This window comes from Thunnus thynnus, chromosome 18 (assembly GCF_963924715.1).
Source record: "Thunnus thynnus chromosome 18, fThuThy2.1, whole genome shotgun sequence".
Taxonomy (NCBI): Eukaryota; Metazoa; Chordata; class Actinopteri; order Scombriformes; family Scombridae; genus Thunnus; species Thunnus thynnus.
The window spans coordinates 12,524,349-12,545,345 of record NC_089534.1 but is presented as its reverse complement, the minus strand read 5'-3'; the positions used below and the strand labels follow the sequence as shown (position 1 = coordinate 12,545,345).

At 40.1% G+C, this 20,997-nt stretch overlaps 2 protein-coding genes and 1 long non-coding RNA gene across 3 annotated transcripts; 1 reads left to right on the top strand and 2 right to left on the bottom strand.

Annotated features, from left to right (window-relative positions):
- Nucleotides 1–4,006: 4,006 nt before the first annotated feature.
- Nucleotides 4,007–7,402, bottom strand: mgat2 (alpha-1,6-mannosyl-glycoprotein 2-beta-N-acetylglucosaminyltransferase). The gene is made up of 2 exons (XM_067571943.1): nucleotides 7,210–7,402; nucleotides 4,007–5,817 (listed from the first exon to the last, which is right to left on the bottom strand). Exon 2 carries the CDS (start codon nucleotides 5,556–5,558, stop codon nucleotides 4,146–4,148), a length of 1,413 nt encoding a protein of 470 aa, XP_067428044.1. The 5' UTR covers nucleotides 5,559–5,817; nucleotides 7,210–7,402; the 3' UTR covers nucleotides 4,007–4,145.
- Nucleotides 7,403–9,029: 1,627 nt separating this feature from the next.
- Nucleotides 9,030–10,240, top strand: rps29 (ribosomal protein S29). The gene is made up of 3 exons (XM_067571944.1): nucleotides 9,030–9,190; nucleotides 9,665–9,764; nucleotides 10,129–10,240. Exons 1-3 carry the CDS (start codon nucleotides 9,129–9,131, stop codon nucleotides 10,135–10,137), a joined length of 171 nt encoding a protein of 56 aa, XP_067428045.1. The 5' UTR covers nucleotides 9,030–9,128; the 3' UTR covers nucleotides 10,138–10,240.
- A 3,682-nt stretch (nucleotides 10,241–13,922) lies between these two features.
- Nucleotides 13,923–19,467, bottom strand: LOC137169011 (uncharacterized). The gene is made up of 3 exons (XR_010924376.1): nucleotides 16,312–19,467; nucleotides 14,498–14,608; nucleotides 13,923–14,421 (listed from the first exon to the last, which is right to left on the bottom strand). It is a non-coding gene; the product is annotated as an uncharacterized lncRNA (long non-coding RNA).
- Nucleotides 19,468–20,997: the final 1,530 nt, after the last annotated feature.

The following is a 20,997-nucleotide window of genomic DNA, read 5'->3' as shown; positions in this document are numbered from 1 at the left end:
CCAGGCAAATAAGACACTGATGAACATACTCAATGATTTTTTTTGTCAATAGGAATTAGAGAAGTTATTAAAGGGGTTAGACCTCTACTCTGGCTGAAGTTGGATGGAGCTATGATGGTAAATACATGAGGTCACTACAATCCATATAGTACTAAAAAGGTAAAGGTGTAATTTTCCCCGCCATGAACAGGTAGGTGTAAGGAAACAGGGCGGCACATTTAATTCAAGCCCAAACAGTCCTGAGAAGAAGTCAAATCAGGCACAATAACTGAAAACACTTTTAAAAAAAATATGTGAGTTGGGTGTTTTAATACAACAGTAAAGGGGTTAGGTGTCAACAAGGAGAGTGAGGGAGCCATCAGCAGGCTTTTTGCATGAAATACATGTTGACATGTCACAGTGGGAAAAGCAAAGGTGTAAATAATGAAATCATTGATGGCTGAATTCCATTTAGCTGCTTCAGTTTCAGGGTCCTGGTATTGTACACGCTGACTCACTGTCACACTGTCAAGGCTTCATAGGACTGTTGAATAGAACAGAGTTAATATTGTTAATATTATTCGTAACACCTGTGCTTTTCAAGTCTGCCGTGAAAAAGACTTATCTAGCAAAATCTGTTCATAGCCAACATCACGGTCTTGTGAGGAGATCTGAACATTCAATATGTGCCACTGCAGGGCCATTAAGAGCTATTAAACATCACTTCTTTCAATCTCAATAGAGTTTATTTTTATATCCTTAATGGAAAACTGTACTATGGTACTCTAAATGTATGCTGGCCTTACATGCTCTGTCACTGATCTAGGCAACTAACAAGTAATGGAACTTATTTTCATTATTAAAGGAGAAAAAACATTATAAATTTATGAGGCCCTTTTAAATTTATATGAAATCTTGGTCTGGATTAACTCCAAGTCCCACATGTGCCATTCACTACATGTAGTCTAATTATCAATAGGTTGGGGTTACAGTCACACAGTAGGGGGCAGTGTTGCTCAGACAAATGAAAAACTTTACCATCTTCATAACCATTAAAAGGACTAATACATGATAAAACCAATCACCTGATCAAATGGAGGGAACATTGTGTATGTATTGTGCATATGTATATCCTGTCGTCTGTCTCTCTCTTTTTACAAATTCTACATACTACATTCTAATACTTCATATATATTTTATATTCCAAGTGGGGAATAAAACCGCAGTTCCATAATTTATGAGTCACTTTTAGAAGAAACACGAGCACTCAAAGCCATTAAACCAGCAGCTTGTGGTATTAGTGTGAGGGAAAGGGGTTGGACGTGTGATCGGCAGGCTGCAGAGGCCTGATCGTCCTGTCAGGGGGTGACTCACCAGCTGATGGGCTATGACTGACTGACTGTCTGATCAGCTCTGGACTGCACACATCAATGCTGTATTAATCCTGAGCAGGTATCAGTCAGGATTGGTGATTAGCAGATGTTTTATATTTAAAAAAACATGTCACACTGACTATAATATATATGTTCTTAAGTTGTTTTCATTAGTTTATTACGTTCAAGTCCAACCTACTCTCATGTTTCCAGTCACTTGAATAGCTATCAAAACACTGTAGCATACTGTAAGAGCTTTGGGAAACAGCGGCATTCATCTTGTGTCCCTCGGGGAAAATAGGTCCCACTTGATAGGAATTCAATAGATTGAGAGAGAATCCCGTTGCTCCTGTAAGGCCCTCGCTTTAATCATCATCTGATGCAATTCCCTTCTTGTCTGAATGCCTCCATATATTGACCCAGAGCTCTGTTTACCTAGCAATGTGTGCAACGGCTATAAATGATTAATACAGTGTCTCAGAGCTGCAAGCCTGACAGTTTAAGATAATGGACAGAGAAAATGAATGCGTAGGATTAAGTTTGCAAAAAGACTTGTAAATGACACTGGAATCCAAGCCTCTTGTGTAAATTGGCTTGGATTCCAGTGATTAAGTGATTTATTTTTTTTCATCCAGCGACTAGTGAATAATTTAGATGTGCGTATGACCAACTGTGTTTCTGGAAATTAGGAAACATAGGAGTAGGGTATTGTTTGTGCACATGTTTAGATACGGAATACCAAAACCTTCAGGAGCTGATTATGACACGCATACACTCTTAAAAGTACTGTATTATTGTCTGAGAATTTCAAATCTACTAATTTTATACCCATATAGTCACTGTCAAGTCAAGCCTCAGGATTTAAACCATGTGAAAAATATATGCATGCTCCAATTATGTTATTCCGCAGCAGAGGTAAAGAGGTGAAGAGGAAGAAAAAAAAAATCAACACTTTCTACTCTAACAATAATTCATTGGGAGGAATGATAAGGCCTGTGGCTACCTCAAGGCGCATCACAATTCCAATTATAACATTTAAATTATGACAGTAGCTTATCTGTTCATCCTGCTCATGACTTCGGTTGTTACATAGAAGTAGTTCTTACATTCACTTCATCTTATACTGAACTTATTAAGATAAAGTGTCTTATTTGTGATTTAATTTTGTGTTTCATCAGTCTATTTGTCTGCTATGTGGTCTGATTGTCTTATTTCAGCGTTCAAATTAAAAGTGTGGGTTTCATTTCTATTTCTTGCCCTCAAATATGAAACTGAACCGAGAGCTTTCAGAGGAAACAGTACAGTACACTTTCAAAGGCCTCGGCATCAGTTAACCATTAGTCACCAAGAATCAGGAGCACAGTGCCACTTCCTCCTATTCTCAATTCTATTCTAAGCCGTCTCTCCCTTGAGGTACAGGCCTAATTATTGGGCCTCCACCATGGGAGCAGCTGCACAATTTGCCAGTCACATGAACTCTGCACAGCAGCCCAGAGTCAAATGTCTTCACACTGCATTAGGTATTAAAGTTCACACATAGGAAGTAAAATAAGCCAGAGAATGTGACTTTTTGTTTGTTTGTTTGCTTTTTTTTTAGAGCAGATGATGTTTGTCACAAGGGAAGCTTTGTCCGACCTCATCAGTGTTGTTGTCCTAGTGAACAACCGTGCTAAGGATATATGCCTTACATTAACCATTTGATATATAATTCATGCAATGTTTAGGGATTTTATGTTGAAAGCCGGGACACTGAAAGGCCTCCAGCAGAGTCTGTATTTAATATGAACTGTACAGAGAGTCCAGTCAGCGATAAGTTTGCAGCAGTTATTCCAGATTTTGAACAGTGTGCAGAACCGATTGTTAAACATTGCCGGAGGGGGGGGGGGTGATCAATGCAGCCTCAGAGAAGCCACCGAGCTGGGTCCTCAGCGGAAACCATCGATACTGAGCTGTGGTCTAAGCACTTAAAATGTAAATGCATCTTCAATAGCAACAACAGCAATGAGAAAGTTGTATCAGTGTCTTGGGATTTCTCCGGGTGCATTGTGTGCATTTATCTGTGAAATCAAAATCTCTGCGCAAAGATACGGTGGCCTGAATCACCATATTCTACACAGTGTGTTAAGCTGGACAGTAATGCACTGCAGCAAAATAAAACGAGCACCCTGCACTGGCCATAGGTTTACCGATGCCGTGTACCTTAAGTGACATCGTTTCTGCAGTCACAGTATTAATGAGACATCTCAGTGTGTTCTAGAAACCTGTTGAAGATGAACTAAGTGAGAGATTATTTAAATGGAACAAGGTGTCTCGAAGGATCTCCTTTGATCTCAGCAAATTTGTGTGATATAAATATCTTCAAATTAATTATGCATGCACAGTGGGAATGCTAAGTCCACATATTCACCAGATTTGACTGCCCCAAAGATAACTTGCCAGCTCTTCCCAATTTACCACTATTTAGAGATGTTCTATATTTTTGGCAACTTAAAGACACCAGATAAATTTTAATCTGAGCCTTGTGAGAGAAGACACAACAATATATTATTTAGTATATTCTTGTTAATTACAACTTACAAAACAAAATATAGACTTGCCAGGAATCACTTAAATAATTCAATGTAAAGACATATTTGTGTTAAAGAAGCCAAAAATCCAACATTCGTCTTTATTTGGAACAGTCCAATAAAACAGGCAATATGAAGAATAGTCCATAAAGACTTACTTTTAAAAGGCTTTTTTCTTTATAGAGGATGCAAAAGAGACAATAATATATAATAGTAGCAATTAAGGTCACTGTAATCGAACATAACTCTTGCAGAGTTCATGGTCCCTGATATCTCCCCAGCCTCCATTTTTCACGTGTGGGGCCACACCTCCGGCCCCGTTGGCTGGCAGTCTCTTAGCTATCAGGAGGTTCTTTGGGAACAGCTGGTTCCCACTGCTCTGCAGGATGTTTTCTATTTTAGTTTTCTGGCTTATCGGCATGCAAGAAGCCTTCTTGTGGTGCATGCCACAGTCCCCGGCGTGGAAAATCCGTGGTGCCTCACTCACCATGACCTTCCAGTAAGAGGGCAGGCAGGACACGGTCAGGTGCTGTAAGGACCAGTCCCAGTTGTAGTCGTCGTAAGTGCAGAACGTGTCGGTGCATTGGATGAGCTTCTGGTACGTTTCTCGACTCAGAGCCATCCCCATGTTGTGCTCAGTGGACTTCCAGGCTTTTACCTCCACCTTGTTTGCTTTGCTGGAGTAGCCGATGTGGCTGTAGCTCCCAAGCGAGAGGATGTCGCAGTCAGTGCACTGCTCCCTTTTGAGAGCCGACATCAGCTTTAAGAGATGGATAAAGTCCGGAGACATAAAGTGGTCCTCCTCGATCAGCAGGACCAGACCCTTATGGTCCTTCAGAACCCGAACTCTGTCCCATACAAAGTGCAACTTCCACCACCAGTGGTGCTTGGTCTGGGAGAACTTGGCCTCACGGTAGTGGCCGAATGAGTCAGGGTATTCTGCGTTGATGCATCCCAGCTTTAAGGCGTCTTTTTTGGGAATGTCTCTGGGGCAGTCTCTGGGGTCGTTTCCGGGGAACTCCTGGGGGTACAGCTGGATGCTGAAAGGGAAGAAAATCTGAAGGACCTGACAGAAGTCAACAGAGGCCACCACTTTATTTATCTCAGGAGACCAGTAGTCATGGCTGAATATCAGCAGTATGCTTTCCACACCTCTAGCCTTCCGCAAACTGTCCACTAACAGCTTAAGGTAGTCCGGTCGGTTGTGGACCTGAACTACAACAACCAGATCATCTTTCTGTCGCGCTGTCTTAAACTTCTCCTCATTTCTTATCGTCTGGTCGAAGTTAAGCTGGAAGACAATACCACGGTAGACTAAAGTAGTGTTGTCTACATCTGGTTTGGGTATTTTCTCTTTATCCTTTAGTTTTTCGGGGTGTGTTTCATTTGCTTGTATGATAACTGGGGGTGGAGCAGGTGCCCGGCTAACAGCAGGTGTGGCTTGCACCTGGATATTGTTATTGATGCTACTACTGCTGCTGCTAATGCTGCTGCTGCTTCTCCGCGCCGTCTCCACTTCCTTGGGGAACGCTCCACTGTCGTTTTTCTTCTGCCTTCCACTGCTCCAGAAAGCTAAGCCACAGATGACAACCACCAGAGTCAGTATCACCACCTTCCTCTTGTAGATTCGGAATCTCATGATAGGGGGTCAGCCTCTTGCGAAGGGAGAGAAGTTGATTGTAGAGAAAATGAAAGAGCAGGTTTTTTGAGATTGTGATGGTGTGCTTTGCGCAGCGAGCAAGCTTGATTAAAAAGAAGCTGCAATGAGGCTAATTGTTGGCACAATGAACTGTTGTTGTAAACATGGATCCCGCTGGAATGTCATTGGTGGCAGATGAATAGTCCGTAAGGCATGACGGTCGCTGGGAGGCAGCAGGGTAGCAGTGTGCATGAACTGCCTGAATGAAAAATAAATCAATACATAAAGTTAGGTGCATCATGGCAGGAGAGAAGTAACTATCACAATTTCAAGGATATTTTCCGATATTAACACGCGGTATATCACAATGTGGAAAATATACACTAAATCAAATCAAACTGATGTTCAAGCCAATGAGCCGTGTTCATGAGACAAAACTCTTCAAACATACAAAACAAAAACTTAAAACACAAGTGCGAAAATTCATTCTTGACCTCAGGAATAGTAGCTTAACTTAAGGTCCACTTATTAGCTTTTGACAGAGGCCCATGCATTATGTAGGTCACATGATGATCAACTGAACTAACTGCATGACAACTGAGCACCCTCTATTCACTGATGAACACTGTGAGATGAAGATGAATTAATTAACCGCAGCCTGCTCATAATCATTCATTTGGACAGCAGAAATTTGCCATATTTAGATCATCATGATATGATTCTGCTTAAACTGTATAAATAATAGATCGTCCATCCCCAAAGGAAGTGCATGTACAAAAATAACAACAATATCATTTCACATATCAGGAATAGACACAAACATGGTTGTATACATGCCTCACTCTGGACTGCTGCTTAAGTTATATTGTCATTGTTGATTATTGATCTATGCTTTATATTCTTCTGTATAAATCTTAACTGTAATGATTGGCCCTGTCTGGTCATAGCTGCTGGTTATATCTGTTTATTATCAAATTAGTGACCATTCAGTCAAAGAGTCTCCAGGTAAAATCAATACAAAACTCAACAAAGTACTTTGAGGTGAAAGTATTTGAGTTGTAGTCGTTCATAATCGATTAGATGACACAGCTGTGCAACCCACAGTTTCATATCTAATACGTTTTCATTGTGCATGTCCCTATATGGCTTTTTTCTTGTTGAATCGTTTCCACACCAAATCAGGTGCCAGATCAAGTGAGACGTTTGCTCTGCAGCTCAAAGTACTTAAAAACCCTGCATTTTTTACTAAATCAAGACGCAGCTTTTTCTGCTAATGTGTCTCTTATGTTTCACTGCTCGTGTAAAAAACACACAGTTTCCCTCGAAGCTTAACCATTGTTAGTTTTTTTTCTGTCCTGAACTGGCCGCTGTCAGCCACACGGAGCCAGCGACAGCTTTAACAGATTTTAACATGAGATAATTTTACTGTTATTTCGCCGAGTGATAATAATTAAAAAATGCTCCCGTAGCGACTGGAAACAACAGTTGGCGTCGCGGCTTCGCTTGTTTTTTTTTTATGACAGCGAGCATCCGTAACATGCTAACAGTAAGTTAGCAACGGCTCGGCTAGCAACTTACAAGCAGACCAAAAAAAACCTCGTCAACAACAGCGTCCATTGCGAAGCAGAGCAACCATATTAGCAGCAGTTACCTAAAACCGGAGCAGCCGTGCAGTCTTCTCGGTGAGAGATATCAGTACGGTGGCGTCCCGTTTTCCTCCATACCTTCCAGCGGGCTGCATGGAGACAACTATCAGTTTAAAAAAAAAAAACCCAAATACGGAACCGCTGCCTGCCGCTGTCCCACAATGCACCGGTCCAGCGGGGGGCACCCGAGACACCTTAAATATCCCTGCTGATGTTGTGAGCCCTCCTCTGGCTCATGATAGGCAGAGATGGGTTTACTATAGCTTTAAGTAGAAGTTCATAATAAGGCTTTACATTTAAATAGAAAATCTAGTGTGTGTGTGTGTGTGTGTGTGTGTGTGTGTGTGTGTGTGTGTGATTTAATTATAGGCAGAGGATAAAGTTTATATTCTAAAACATACCACTGCACGACCACTGCAAATTATGCACATTTTTATATAGGTTTAAAATACAAAATGTGTAATAATTTCTTTCATTACTGTATATTTGCGTACAGGCTACTGTACATAACCACCTACTATATGTACATAAAGGAATTCAATATTTATTTCAGCACTCCTTGCACTCTTCGCTTCTTTGCACTATTTGCATCCTGTTTACAGTGCACAGAAATGGTTTAACATGTATAGACATTACTTGTGTATATTTCTAAAGATTGTAATCTTTAGATTGTAACAAATGTAAAAATTTAGACTGTTTAAGAAAATATTATCTCTTTTTTGGTAAAAACAAAACTTGTGTGCAGAACTTAGGCCAACATTCTTGATAGAAATCATTTTTGGTCATTTTCAGATTGTTGTTCCTCCCCTTAAAATGCATTTCCTTCATTCAAATAACATTTGGTGGTAACATAAATACATTTAGGGTGGAAAAGACTAATGTGGGACAATTTCTGCAAATGGCACTTCATTGATATATTTCGATATGAAGCCAGTACATTATATCCACACCCAATAGCATTCTGAAATCCCCAAGGAGTTTTCTAATCATATCAGGAAAGAGAATGCAAATATTACACTCTGAGAAAAAATGGCAGATATAAAAGTGTTCCTTGTGCCAAATTGTACCAGCTTATATGCATTTCCTAATGTGGGACAGTTCAGGCTGAAATCTGGGACACTCGCTTGGAGGCTGAAAAGCCTAGGCTGAATTGTATCTCTTAATTCATACAATAAAAACATTCAAGGCCAAAGTGCATTTGGTCATTTCAGTAATTACAATGTTTTTGTTGTTACAGATAGTATAGTAATGTATTATATTATGTATAAATATCAGTAATAATATAATTTGCAACCTGCCAAAAAATAAATTAAAATTAAGCATTGCAAAACCTGAATAACTATTGGCATTGCATATTTAATGTACTTAAATGCATATTTCATCAATTTAACACCATATATGATTGTTCCAAATTACTAAAACCATGCTGTCCCACATTTCAAAATACATTTTCTAAAGTGGGACAATGAAAAATTGACTAAAATAAAAAATACGAAACATGTTTTCACCATATTAAAGCTTATTTTGAGGCATGAATATATCATAAACACAATCTGATGACAATTGGTAACACTGAAGAAGATTGCCCTGCTCCAAACTATAGCATCACATGGATGGAGTCATGTGATTTACATGACAGCAGTCTTAATCATTAGCATTTGGTAGGAAAAGAGATAGATGCATTCGAGCTTATGTGTCCCACATTACACTAATTCGCCATATGTCAACATAAATGCCTTTACTCATCAGTGACAGGACTCTTCCTGTATGACGCCGCCTGGAGGCTGTGCCTCTACATGCTGCAGTGTTTTCACCAGAGGGCGCCAAATGCAGACTGCACAGCCGGAAGACAGCGTCTGAGGGCTTCATTTGCGCACGCGCGCCCACCTTTCTTCCTTTCCGACGCTCGAGCGAAAGAGACAAGATGGGCCACCAGCAGCTCTATTGGAGTCACCCCAGAAAATTCGGACAGGGATCCCGATCCTGGTCAGTTCTGCCCTTAATGCAACATTTATCAATATATGTGCTAAAGCGGGTCCGTTTGGAGGATTTTGCGGCTTCTCGTACTTGATAATTTATCACCAAACGTGCACCGCATGGAAACTGATCCCGAGCTAATATGGCGGCGAAGGATGCGCCTTGCTAACTGTTAGCGCTAGCTCAAATTTAGCTGCACATTGTTTTTAAAACCAAACTACTCACGCTGAATGTCCAAGAAGCTGATTACATGTTCATAGCGATTTCTGGAGTTGGTCAGAGTACACTTTGTTGGGCTGTAACAGCAACTGTAATGTTTTTGCTGCTATAGAAGTTGTCGGTTCATCTTAAGCTAACCGTGATGCACAGATGAATGACGTTCTTAAAACCGGCTTAGCCTGTGTGCCTGTGTACTTTTCACTCATATTTCATTTTTCCACGTTCATACTAGACTAACTACTTGTTTTCCTCTTCTTTGTCCAGCCGGGTATGCTCGAACAGACATGGTCTGATCCGTAAATACGGGCTCAACATGTGCCGCCAGTGCTTCAGGCAGTACGCTAAAGACATCGGTTTTGTCAAGGCAAGTACTACTTCTCATTTTCATCTCATTTCCGTGGTGGTGAATTCAAATTTCTGCTGTCTATAGGTGTTGAAAGTCAACAGTGTCTTTGTTACTGAACTACAGGTGAAGTGCCTGAACACAATTATAGTATTTTTGCTAATTGAGTCGATCCAAGTTGTAATTTTCTTTCACAGCAACTGTCATTTTTTTAAGTTAATCTAAGAATTAATTTAGTAAATGTTACATCTCGAAGAAAATGTCTGGGATTCAGCATCCATGCTCTGTTCAAGCCATCATAGCGAATGGTTGTGGATTTGAACAATGATGTTGACAACAAATATATTCACTTAACTAATACCTTGATTATTTCCTTTTCATACAGCTGGACTAGAGGTCTTGTGCCGACATATCCTCATATTGGGTCAACGTGACATCTGGAAGGCCAACCAAGATGGGATAATTCAGCACTGCTAATAAATGTTTTTTTTTTCCAAGCTAAAAGTATGGTGTGTTTATTTCATGCACTGTTTTTGACACATTATACAGGATAGATTTAGTTAGTAATATACAGGGAAGATCAGGAATGGAAACTATGAAGTGTAAAACAATGTAAACATGAAGTAAAGTTGTCTTTTAAACTATACAAAACACTAAATTTGTTATCTTAATAGAATAAGTACAATCTGTTAACTAAAGCAATATTTGTGAACAAGGGTGGCCTTATATTTTTGTTTGAGAAATGATGTGCAGATTTTTCATCTCTGGGTACAACCCTTGAGTTATATGGGAATATATTTATAATGTACATGGCCAAATGATAATACTTGTACTGCTGCATGGTTGACAATATTTTCGCAATGTCTCATATGTGGAATGATGTGGAAATTTATCAGGTGTAGGGCATTTGCAGTTTTAAATATGGACTACCACTATTATCATTTGGTGGTGTCACTTAATTTGATCATTTTGAAGGTATACACTGTGGCTCCTGCCTTCTTTGAAATCATTCTGAATAATACAAATCCCTTAAATCCAACACAAGTCCTGCATTAAATACACATCTGGCTGTTAAAATGTTCAGCTGAAATTAGATCAGGCTGTAGCTTGTGGTGTCACTCTTGAATTACATATTGTAATATGTTCACTTCCTTATGAATGTAAGTGTGTACAACATATAAGACACTTGTCAGTCCTGTACAGTGTCTAAAAGTGTTTGCATAATGACAAAATGAATGCAGTCTCAATCAAAACTTATTCAAATGATGGAATTTATTGCACAGCTGTCAAGTGGGGTTTTTTTGTTTCTCATGATTCAGTTTTGTTGCCAGTAGAAATATGGTTCCAGCACTATTCAGGTAAAAGATGCAGGCATCCATTTAATGAGTGATGTCAGGAAAACAAATAGAAAAGCTGATGAAACACTGTAGGAGAGCAGCTTTCAGACACATCAGCCACACCTGTCTGATGACAAACTACCGCATTGAGGCAAACTATTTAAAATGGAAACTTACTCGTTAGGATGTATTTTGTGATTATGTGGTTGCATTTCATCACCAACAAACTTTAAAGGGACATATCAGATATACTTAGCAAGAAAACAAGTATTGCAATTATTCCTTGTAGCAGTACATCTTAATAAATGGCACTGCCATAAAGAGCAACCGATGTCCCTTTGCAGCTGCCAACGTTAATTTCTAAGTCAGCAAGCATTCACATGAAAAGGCGTGCCCCTCTCACATCCAAGAATTGGCAACATGCTGTGATGCTGGTCCTGTTCAAAACTTAACACAATCCAATGAGTCCCCTGTAGCGTGGCTAATTGCTTAGTGCTTTGTGACTTTGGCTACCAAACTTTGGAAATTGAAAAAGATCAGCACAAGCAGCAGCCAGTCACCTTGGTGTGTGGGTTTGTATGCAGATCCATACTGGCCAGGATTTACTAAAGTAATTTTTTTTTTTTTTTTTTGTCCTCTGTCTTTTAAACAGGGTTAAATTTAAAGCACTAGATGGCAGCAACACTTCACATTCTTGATTCAAGGCCAGTGACAATAAAAACACTAAATAGCACTTAACAATGCTGCATGCATTCAGATATTCTTCAGCATTCAGCATATGTGAGGCAACCAGACCTTTTGCACCGTCTCAGTTATAGAAGCTTAATTTAACGTCTTGCTGGTCTCCCAACTGCACGGTTAATGTGAGGTTTTAGGCAAGTTGATGAAAATGAGCTCTTCCAGACAGGTTGAGAGAACACAGGAAATATTTTAGTCAGGTAGACACTCTTTTACTTGTATTTAAGAAAAGAAAAAAAAAAACACTTTCAAATTGATTCATTCTGAATCTACAGTGTGTATTTAGATCACACCTCACACTTTGATGATATAGCCGGAGGTTTTGGGATTGGTCCTATTTTGTCTATCCGAGACAACAAATAAATCATGTTTGGTGAAATTCTGTTTATCATAAATAACAGATCTCTTTGTGCTCAGCAGGATTAAGATGAAACTGTAATGATTTCACTGGGGAACCTGAAATGTGGGAAAAAAAAAAAAAAAAAGATCATAGCAAAATGAAGGTTATATGAACACGCACAACATACAGTTTTAGTACTAGAACATGTATAGAATAACAAAATGTATAAAAAGAGAAGGGCAGTGTGCAAAATTGCAGAAGTTGAACCTCATGGCACAGAAAATCCAATGTGCATTCAAAACCTCAACCAATGTCAGCAGCAACATATACATACACTCAAATGAAGTAATTAACTGTGCAGACCTTAAACCTAACACATTATCAAATACACAATGCCAGGAGTTGATTACGGGCATCATTGTCCCATTAAGACCTTCACATGGATGCACACTATGTACAGAAAAATCTGCAAAGCTCATGTGCATTGTGCATAAAATGTGTATGTATTGTATAAGAAACTCATTATGCATAAAAGACACCTTGTGTGAACCGTATGTGCAGGAACACTGCTTTTCACAGGTCGGTAGAGGTTGAGGCTGTGAGGACGGAGGAAGCTGAACACAGAAGTGCTCCGTGTTGCATCAGTCCTCTACGGAGGTGGGTGGAAGGTGTTGTCTTTGATGTTCAGTTCAGTTCCATTTTATCAGCAGTGCGTTAATGCTTTTGTTATGCTGCCTCCTCAGCACATCGCTGCTGAGACAACCGCCTGATAGGCCATGTTGAGATGTCTTTTCAATCCAGTCTGAGCCTCTTGTTCAATACCTCTGGGTGGTCAGATCTGTTTGTAGGTGAAATGCACATCCTGAAGGATCTTCTGACCATTTTACCCTGCTCGCCATGAGACGTTTGTACTCTCCTTCTTTTTCTCAGTCATCTTTTTTTATATCTTAAAGCAGCATTAATTGATTTGTGGCAACTTGGGTGCAGAAGAATTCCAAAGCAAGCTCAAAGACAACCTGTCTTATTGCCTTAAAAAGTTACTATGGCAAATCTGTTCTCAAATACGAATATTTACACATCCAGTAGACACGGAACAACATTAGCATTCATTTTGAGTTCTGTTTCTGGCTGCTTGGCAAATGTAAGTTTTATATTGACTCTCCTTTTGACTTATGCTCTAAAATATACCAAGGTCTTTAGCTGCCCATAGTTTCTTCACTAGCTGGTTGCTAGTTTTAAGCCTACATTTTGTCTACTGAAAACAGCTGCCTGCTGCTGGAAATGGCTTTAATGAGAGCAAACCTATTGGCTGTTCTCTCTAGGTTGAATCAGTGGATGAGTTGGCAAATTTGATGTGTTTCCCCACTGTTTCAGTTTCTTTTCATACAAACATTCAAGCGAGCCAATATGCATCACTACAAGCCAAAAGAGAACCACACCGAGACCACTTCCTCAAAGGGTCTTGGAGCGGTTGTTTTGGTCCGCACCCAAGTATAATTGCTGTATTCAGACCTGCCCAAATGAATCCCACCTAGGGTGAAAATGGATCAGACAGGTTGCAGGTCTGAAAACATCCTTAGACTCCACTATACAGTACATGTGTAAAACCCAAAAACTCAGTAAAGCTCCAGAGTTGTGCGATAACATCTTTCATTGCTAGTATGATAAAAAAAATATAGTGCTGCTGTGAGATATTCAAATACAGATAAGGGTTTAACCACTCAGAAAGCTAAAATGCAGACTTTCAGAGAGTGCAAAAAAAACTATCAATAACTCAAAACATTTATTGACATCTTGTAAACAACGCTGTTCATTCCTCTTCACTTCAGCGACACGATGAGGCCACTGCTTCTCCATCAGCTGTCAATGCCTGTGTTAATGTGCACTGTGAGGAAGTGTGCTGCTACTCTGAGAGTAGACAGTTTGGTGGGAGTGGTAGTAAGCTGCGTGCTCCCATTTTATCATCCCTAAGTGACAAATATGCTGCAGTGATGATGTACATGTGGGGAAAATCAATTGTTTGTGGTTGTGGAAGACTCTGAGCACACATGTATGTACAGTAAGTGAAGCTTGTACAGTACATGCTCCCTTATACATATATTATGGTCTGCACACTTTGCGGTAACAACCATGTCTTAACAGTGAAAGCAAACCTGAACAAAACAAATCAGAAGGGAGCTCTCCTGTGATGGTTTGGGAACCAAAGTCCCAGTGCAGCCCTGACTGACTGCCAGGCACATTGCTGAGGTCTCCAATCCATCTCCTAGATTATAGGGAAAATAAGTGAATTGAAAATGTTACGGCGCACTGTTGGCATGGAAACATTCCTCTGGGTTTACCTGCTTTCAATTGAGGCACTTCTCGCTGTAAGGTTCCTCAAAAGGACTGTGAGCAAACACACGGCTCATTCATGTTCCCCCTCAATTTCCACTGAGTGGGATCGGTGTTGACTGAGTGATGGCGAAAAAGAAGAAAAAAAAAAGTGCAGCAGCCAGAGACAGAAAGAACAAATAGAAAGATTAATTGAAAAAAGGGAGCAACAGTAAAGGAAGAACTGTTTACACTTTCTGTGAAATTATGCAGCGACTAAGAAGCTATGATGTAAGCAGCTCTAAGTATTGACAATTACTGGATGTTTTGTGCATGATACACTCATTTTCTTTAACCAATAGTCATTGGAGTGGTAAAGAAAATCCTCATTAGGCCATTTATTCTTTTTATTAGAGAACAGTGATATCTACAGCCACACAAATCACCAGACCATAGTGTTTTCTAAGACCTCTCCCCATGCCTTTTTTTTTTTTTAATGTTTCAGTATATTCCCATGAGAAGTGAGCTGAGCACTACACTGAGCTTATTGCAGCCCAGTATGGAGCACCTGGCTGACTCAATTGTTCCAGTCAAACCGGGCCTAATTCTCAAACCACCACAGAATAAGCATCCTCTGGCTGTAAAGCCTCAATTTAGGATTCAAAGACTTCAGCAAACATTCACTTCTCTATAGATTTCAGGGGCATTGAAGACAGAAATTGCTCAGGCAATGCCCACAACGCAGACCTTATTACAGTCAACTGTGTGGTCCATATCACACAGTAAAGACATTTCCAGTCTAAATTCTTCAGGTTAATGTTACATAAGATGATAAAATGTCAGTAACATCAGCCACTCATGAAAGAGCATGAGCCAGAGCATTTGCTTTCACAGCTGACGTGTCACAGCAGGAAACACGCAGGTGTAATTAATAATTTTAATGATGGCTGCTTTCCATTTGAGTGTGCTAGTTCCAGGGTCCTGCTGCATTTTGGCTCACTGGTGAGGCTTATTGGGGCATTTAAATGGAGCAGAGCAATCGTTAGTGTTATTAGTTACACCTGTGCAAGTCTCAGTTCAAGGGGTGAAGAGTTTAATCTGATTCTGCCAGGCCTACATGACACCAAAACTCTGTATGTGTCCTCAGACTGCTGGTTGTCATATGGGAAAGACAATCTCAAGCAATACAAAAAATAGATTACTGGCCCATGAAGCTCAAAAGGCTATACTGTTCAAACATAACACTAACACACTGAATATGAATAGCTAAGTCTCTCACCTGAAGGATAATAGGAGGATATGGAACGCCTCACAAATGTCTGCAATGTCAGGCTGATGATGTACATTTACACCTCTTAGTCACTGTTTAATTTCACAGCCGAAGTAATAAATGCAGAGCCAAAAATGAAAAATGTGTTTCTTACCAAATATGACAAATTGAAAAAGTAAGCCGGGTAAGGCTGTTTGGTATTCAGCATGTACTATATCGGTTTTCATAATGGTAAATTTCATAAATTACACTGTGCATGCAGAGGAATCCATCAAATAACTGTGTGCAGCTGGTCCGCTGAGAAGGATTTGTTCTTTGGAGGTTGTGGACATGTTGCTTTTACACATATTAGGTTCTCCGCATGAATGAAAGAACTCATTTATGACAACAGAGTTTTACAAGGATGCCACCGACCCTACTTCAAACGTTAGTTTACAACACCATGAATAAAAACATTCCTTTAACTGAGATTATCATGTATGACACCAACCCTCAAAAGCGAAATTGCGCAGTTAATAAATCAGTCTGCTCCTCAACCAACCAGTGAAAAGATGCTGCAAAGCCCAAACATACCTTTGGGGGCAGTGTTGTACCACAGGTGAGAGTGGCAGAGAGAGGCGGCGGGCACTGGAAGGTGAGGTGACAGGAGGTGTTGTGCTGCTCTCTGGGGAGGAGCTCTCCAGACGCAGGGGGAAATAAAAGAAAAAGAAAGAGATGCAGAATGGTAAGAACCAGGCTCGATCAGGCTGTCAGCTCGGGGCTCGTCAAATTGAATACGCCATGCTATTTGAAGTGGAGAGTACATCTGGAACAGAAAAGAGAAGCCAACGTAGGGCAGGCACAGCGGGAGAGCAGCCTTCGCCAAACAAAAAGACAAGTCAAAGAGTGAACACATAAAATGTTCCAACAGATAGCTCTAATCTTTGCTCTGTGTTCGACATCTCCCACTGTCTTTATGTATGTTGTGTTGGTGGCAGCCTGCGAATGTGTGAAAGGGAGAGGAAGAGAGACTATGAGTCTGTCATCAGGAGGAATAAAGACGAAGGAAAAAAGAGTGAATCAATGCAATTTCTTTTTTTTTGTTGCTAAAATCAGTCATCAACATGACAGGTCAGACAACTTCAGACTCTGCTTTGGAGATTCACTGGAAACTATAATGCGATGGTGGAGGTCGCTTGTTGTTTCAGTGTTTCACTGGCCCGTCGTATGTAGCTTAGCACAGCATAGTGCTCAGGGGCAGCGGAAAAAAATATGACTCATAAATGGAAAAGATCAAATAGTGGCATTTAACAATCCGCAAAGAAATGGTGTCACAGAGGACCTCGTCTTACAGCTTCTCCCCAGGCTAAGAGGATGTGATGTTCTGTCAGCATTGTAATTTATTTCTCACACAGGTCACGGCTTGGCAATCACACCATATATTTAACTTTACTGGTTGGTCTCTCGCTATAATCCTCAATCACGGTCACGCACATGTATGGTGCATATTCACCATGCTGGAGGTATGAATATAGGTGTATTCATGTACAGTACTTTATGCCTCCAAGAGACTAGACATGACCATAACCCTTTATGCAATATGGAAATATCTGCACATAACCACGTCTGTCAATCTCTTTGGTACAATGGTTTCGATGTTAACCTTTGAATTCACAATGGCTGGCCCGAATATGACCCATGCTAACATTTTTCATTGCCCACATTTATGAATCTCTTAGGCAGCCTGAGTGGAATTGAATATTTAACATGATTTGCATGAACATTATATTGAAGTGCATATTAAAGAAGCAGGATATCTTCAGTATGCAGGGAGAGATGACAGGCAGAGGAAGAAATGATGGATCGATATGTGATTTCCATGTCTGCAACTCCAGTATGTAAATATTTTGTTATGTGGCGCTGCCGAATTGCTGCATCTGAATTTTAAATTCCTTAATTGTTTGAAATGATAAGCAGATGTTGAAGATGGTGAGTGAACAGCTGCCGCCCACTGATCTTATTAGTAGTTGCTAATTCTTTCCACTGTGCCTCTAGTCGTGAAATGTCTGTGTCTTTGCCATCCAATTGATGTCTGTTCGCACGTCGGCGCTCACACTTCTAATCCAGAAGCGAAAATGAACTGTCACGCATGTTTGATTGTTAAAAGTGGCTGCCGGTTTCCGTGACAACACCTCTGCCGATTACTAGTGGGGTTTGGAGTAATGGGCAGGCGAGACTTTTTCATCCAAACCTTTTTTTTTTTTTCTTTCCCCTCCCTGTTTTAAATATTTGAAGTAGGTAATTCAGATGGAGGAGGATGACAATGTGACAGATGCAGCTCTATTTTTCAGGATGAATGTGTGCATGATGCAGCCAGAGAGGATCAGAGAGCAGTTTGAAAAACCCAACAGCTCAGATGGGGGCACAGAGAGCAGGCTTTCCTGCTCACTCCAGTTCCAGCCCTTCTTACTTATTTTTTTATTAACCCCACTCCTACCATAACCATTATGCCTCTGGCTATTACGCACAACATCTCTGCGGACGGACCTACATGTCAGAAAATGACAGGCATTAAATATGACACACAGTCCTTATGCCATCATTGCAGAGAAAGCCATTTTCCTCTCGAGTGATCAGGGCCAGCCCTGGCACATTTGGTGCCCTAGGCGAGGTTACAATTTTGCTTTCCTGGCCTTGCTTATTGCAAAGTCATTTATGACATCATCGTATGAAAGTTGAGCTGAAACCTCGTGGTTGACACTGATTAAAGCTAGCTAACCTAGCAGGCAAACGTTAGCTAGTGCTTTCCAATGTAGTTTAGCTAGCGATAGCAGCTAACATTAGCCAGTCAGCTAACTACATTAGCGGCTAGATAACAGGAGTATTCAAAATATGAATATGCACATTAGAAACATTGGTGTTTTGCAGGCTAATATTAGCATTAGCGTTTAGTATGTGTAATTCACAGTCTAATGTGTTGGCCATTTTGATACAACAAAGTCCGTGAAAAATTTAGTTTATGTACACCCACCGCAGTAGTTTGTTCAGTTTTGTTTAATTGAATTTTACTGTGTCATATAGGTCATGTTAATTGTGTTTAGAGTGCATAAGAGTGAGATTATTGCTAGAATACAGGCAACCAAGTTAAACCTGTGAGCCTGTAGAGAGCTGGGTTTATTGTATTTCCCAGCCATTGTTAGACTGCCTATCATTCAGTAAAGAGAATTAAAGGTGTGATGTTTTCAATTAGTTAAACTGAGTAAGAGCAGTCTATGGAACATAAGAGAGTTTTACTCCTGCAGATGAGAAAATGTTTATGGTTGTGTATGCTCCATATTGTTCCTGTATTGTGTAGAAAATGTTCAGGTGCAGTTTACACATGTAGATGTTTGTAGCGTTGTGTATGGGATGTTTAAAGTAAGTGAAGTCCATTGAGAAGTTTAAAGCAGGACTGTAAGCTGAAGCTATTACAATGAAGTTCACAGTTCAGAGATAGTAGAGCTGATGCAAGCTGAGTTGAATAATATTGCTGACAACTGTTTTAAATACGTTTTGCACAGGTGATCCCTGTAAATAAATGTGTTGCACTAGTTTGGACCCAGAGCTTCATACTGAACCTGTAACAAATAAAATATTTACTCCACTACAAGAAACAGCTCTCAGAAAATGTGTAGCCTATTCTGACCAACTCAACTCAAGTTTTATTTATCACATACACATTACCCCCACCCCTCCATTGTGCAAAGAAATACATGCATACAAGAATACATATCATAATTACTGACTGAAAATAGACATGTTTAACTAACCACTGCCTCCCAGAAACTGTGATAGGTGGAATTGGAAAATGTAATGTACATGAAATAGAAAACTGAATAGAATGGAAGCTGCAGGTTAGTGCTGTTCTAGGTTATAATGTTAATTTTAGTTGTTGTGGGTGGATTTAGTTTAATGTAAAAACATCGACCTGGCCTTGAGTACAAACATTACAATGGAAGCTAACATGAGTTTTGGAATTCAGTTATGATTTATCTGTGCGTAGGTTGAAGCAATGCAATGCATTGAAAATCTGTAGTTACACATTTTGATCACCTGCCATTCTTTAAGGTTCACTATGCCATGGCCACCCCACACTAGCTCTGTGTCCCATCTTGGCCACCCCAGTCAAAATGTATAGGATACGCCACTGCTTGGTTGCCATTCAAAGCTGAATTGGAAATCCAGATCAACAACTATTTGTTGTGGAATGCTGGCTTCCTTGAACTATCTATGCATGAACTGCCACTCTGACCTTTCAGCACTCACTGCTGATTACGTTTTTTTTTAAGTGAAAGCCTCCCTTTATGGATACCTGTGTTAAGAGGATGCCTTTCCAACAGTCACCCTGACAGAGAGGATTCCTAAGCCTTTTAAAGCTGTAATTTCAATACTAATGACATGTTCTTGTGAAGAACAGTTCTTCAGATGGGAAGTTATGTAAACTTAAATAATGTATTATTCCACACCATAATATACTGTATAGTCTGTGCATTTTTATTCCCTGAAATTGCTTTATGTTCCTTTTACAGTAACTTTAGATATATTTTCCATGACTTCAGGGATCTCGAGAGGTTAAATCACTTGGTTACAGAGAAATGGTTCCTCGCCAATAGCAATGACAAGCACAGGATTAAGAAGTCACGCAGAAAAGGATAGTATAGTGCATTATTGTTTGGTGCTGAGATATGTCTTTCCCAGTAGATTCACTGTCTGTTCGCCTGCGGCGACATGACCTGCCCGCTCTCTGCTGTGAGCCGCTGCTGCACTGGGATCCTCTCTGCGTTTATTGATTCCAGCCTGTCCGCCCACCAGAGGATCCGTTACCAGTTAACATGACGCAGAGTCCACATATTTAGAGGCCGGAGGGTACAGTATCAGCAGACCGAACTCCGATTGGTGTAATTGAGAGTGATAGGGATCAGTTAGAGCCAGGTTCCAATTGATTAGGTGTGTGTGTATAAACAGATAGAGAGATCAATGGGGAAGGGTCAATAGAAATTACAAATGTTTTAACAAGTACCATTGAGTGACACCAAGAGTTAAGAGGTGTTATGGATTAATGCCATTATTATAGCTTATGTGGAAAAACAAAACTCCAACTACTACTATGACTTCAGGAAAAAAAAACTTAATATACTGTATGCATAAGTATAATGAAGAGAATGTACACCAGAAGGCACCTCAACAAGAGCTAGCATCAGCAGCTAGCAGCCTGAATGTATCTCATTTTCTTACATATTA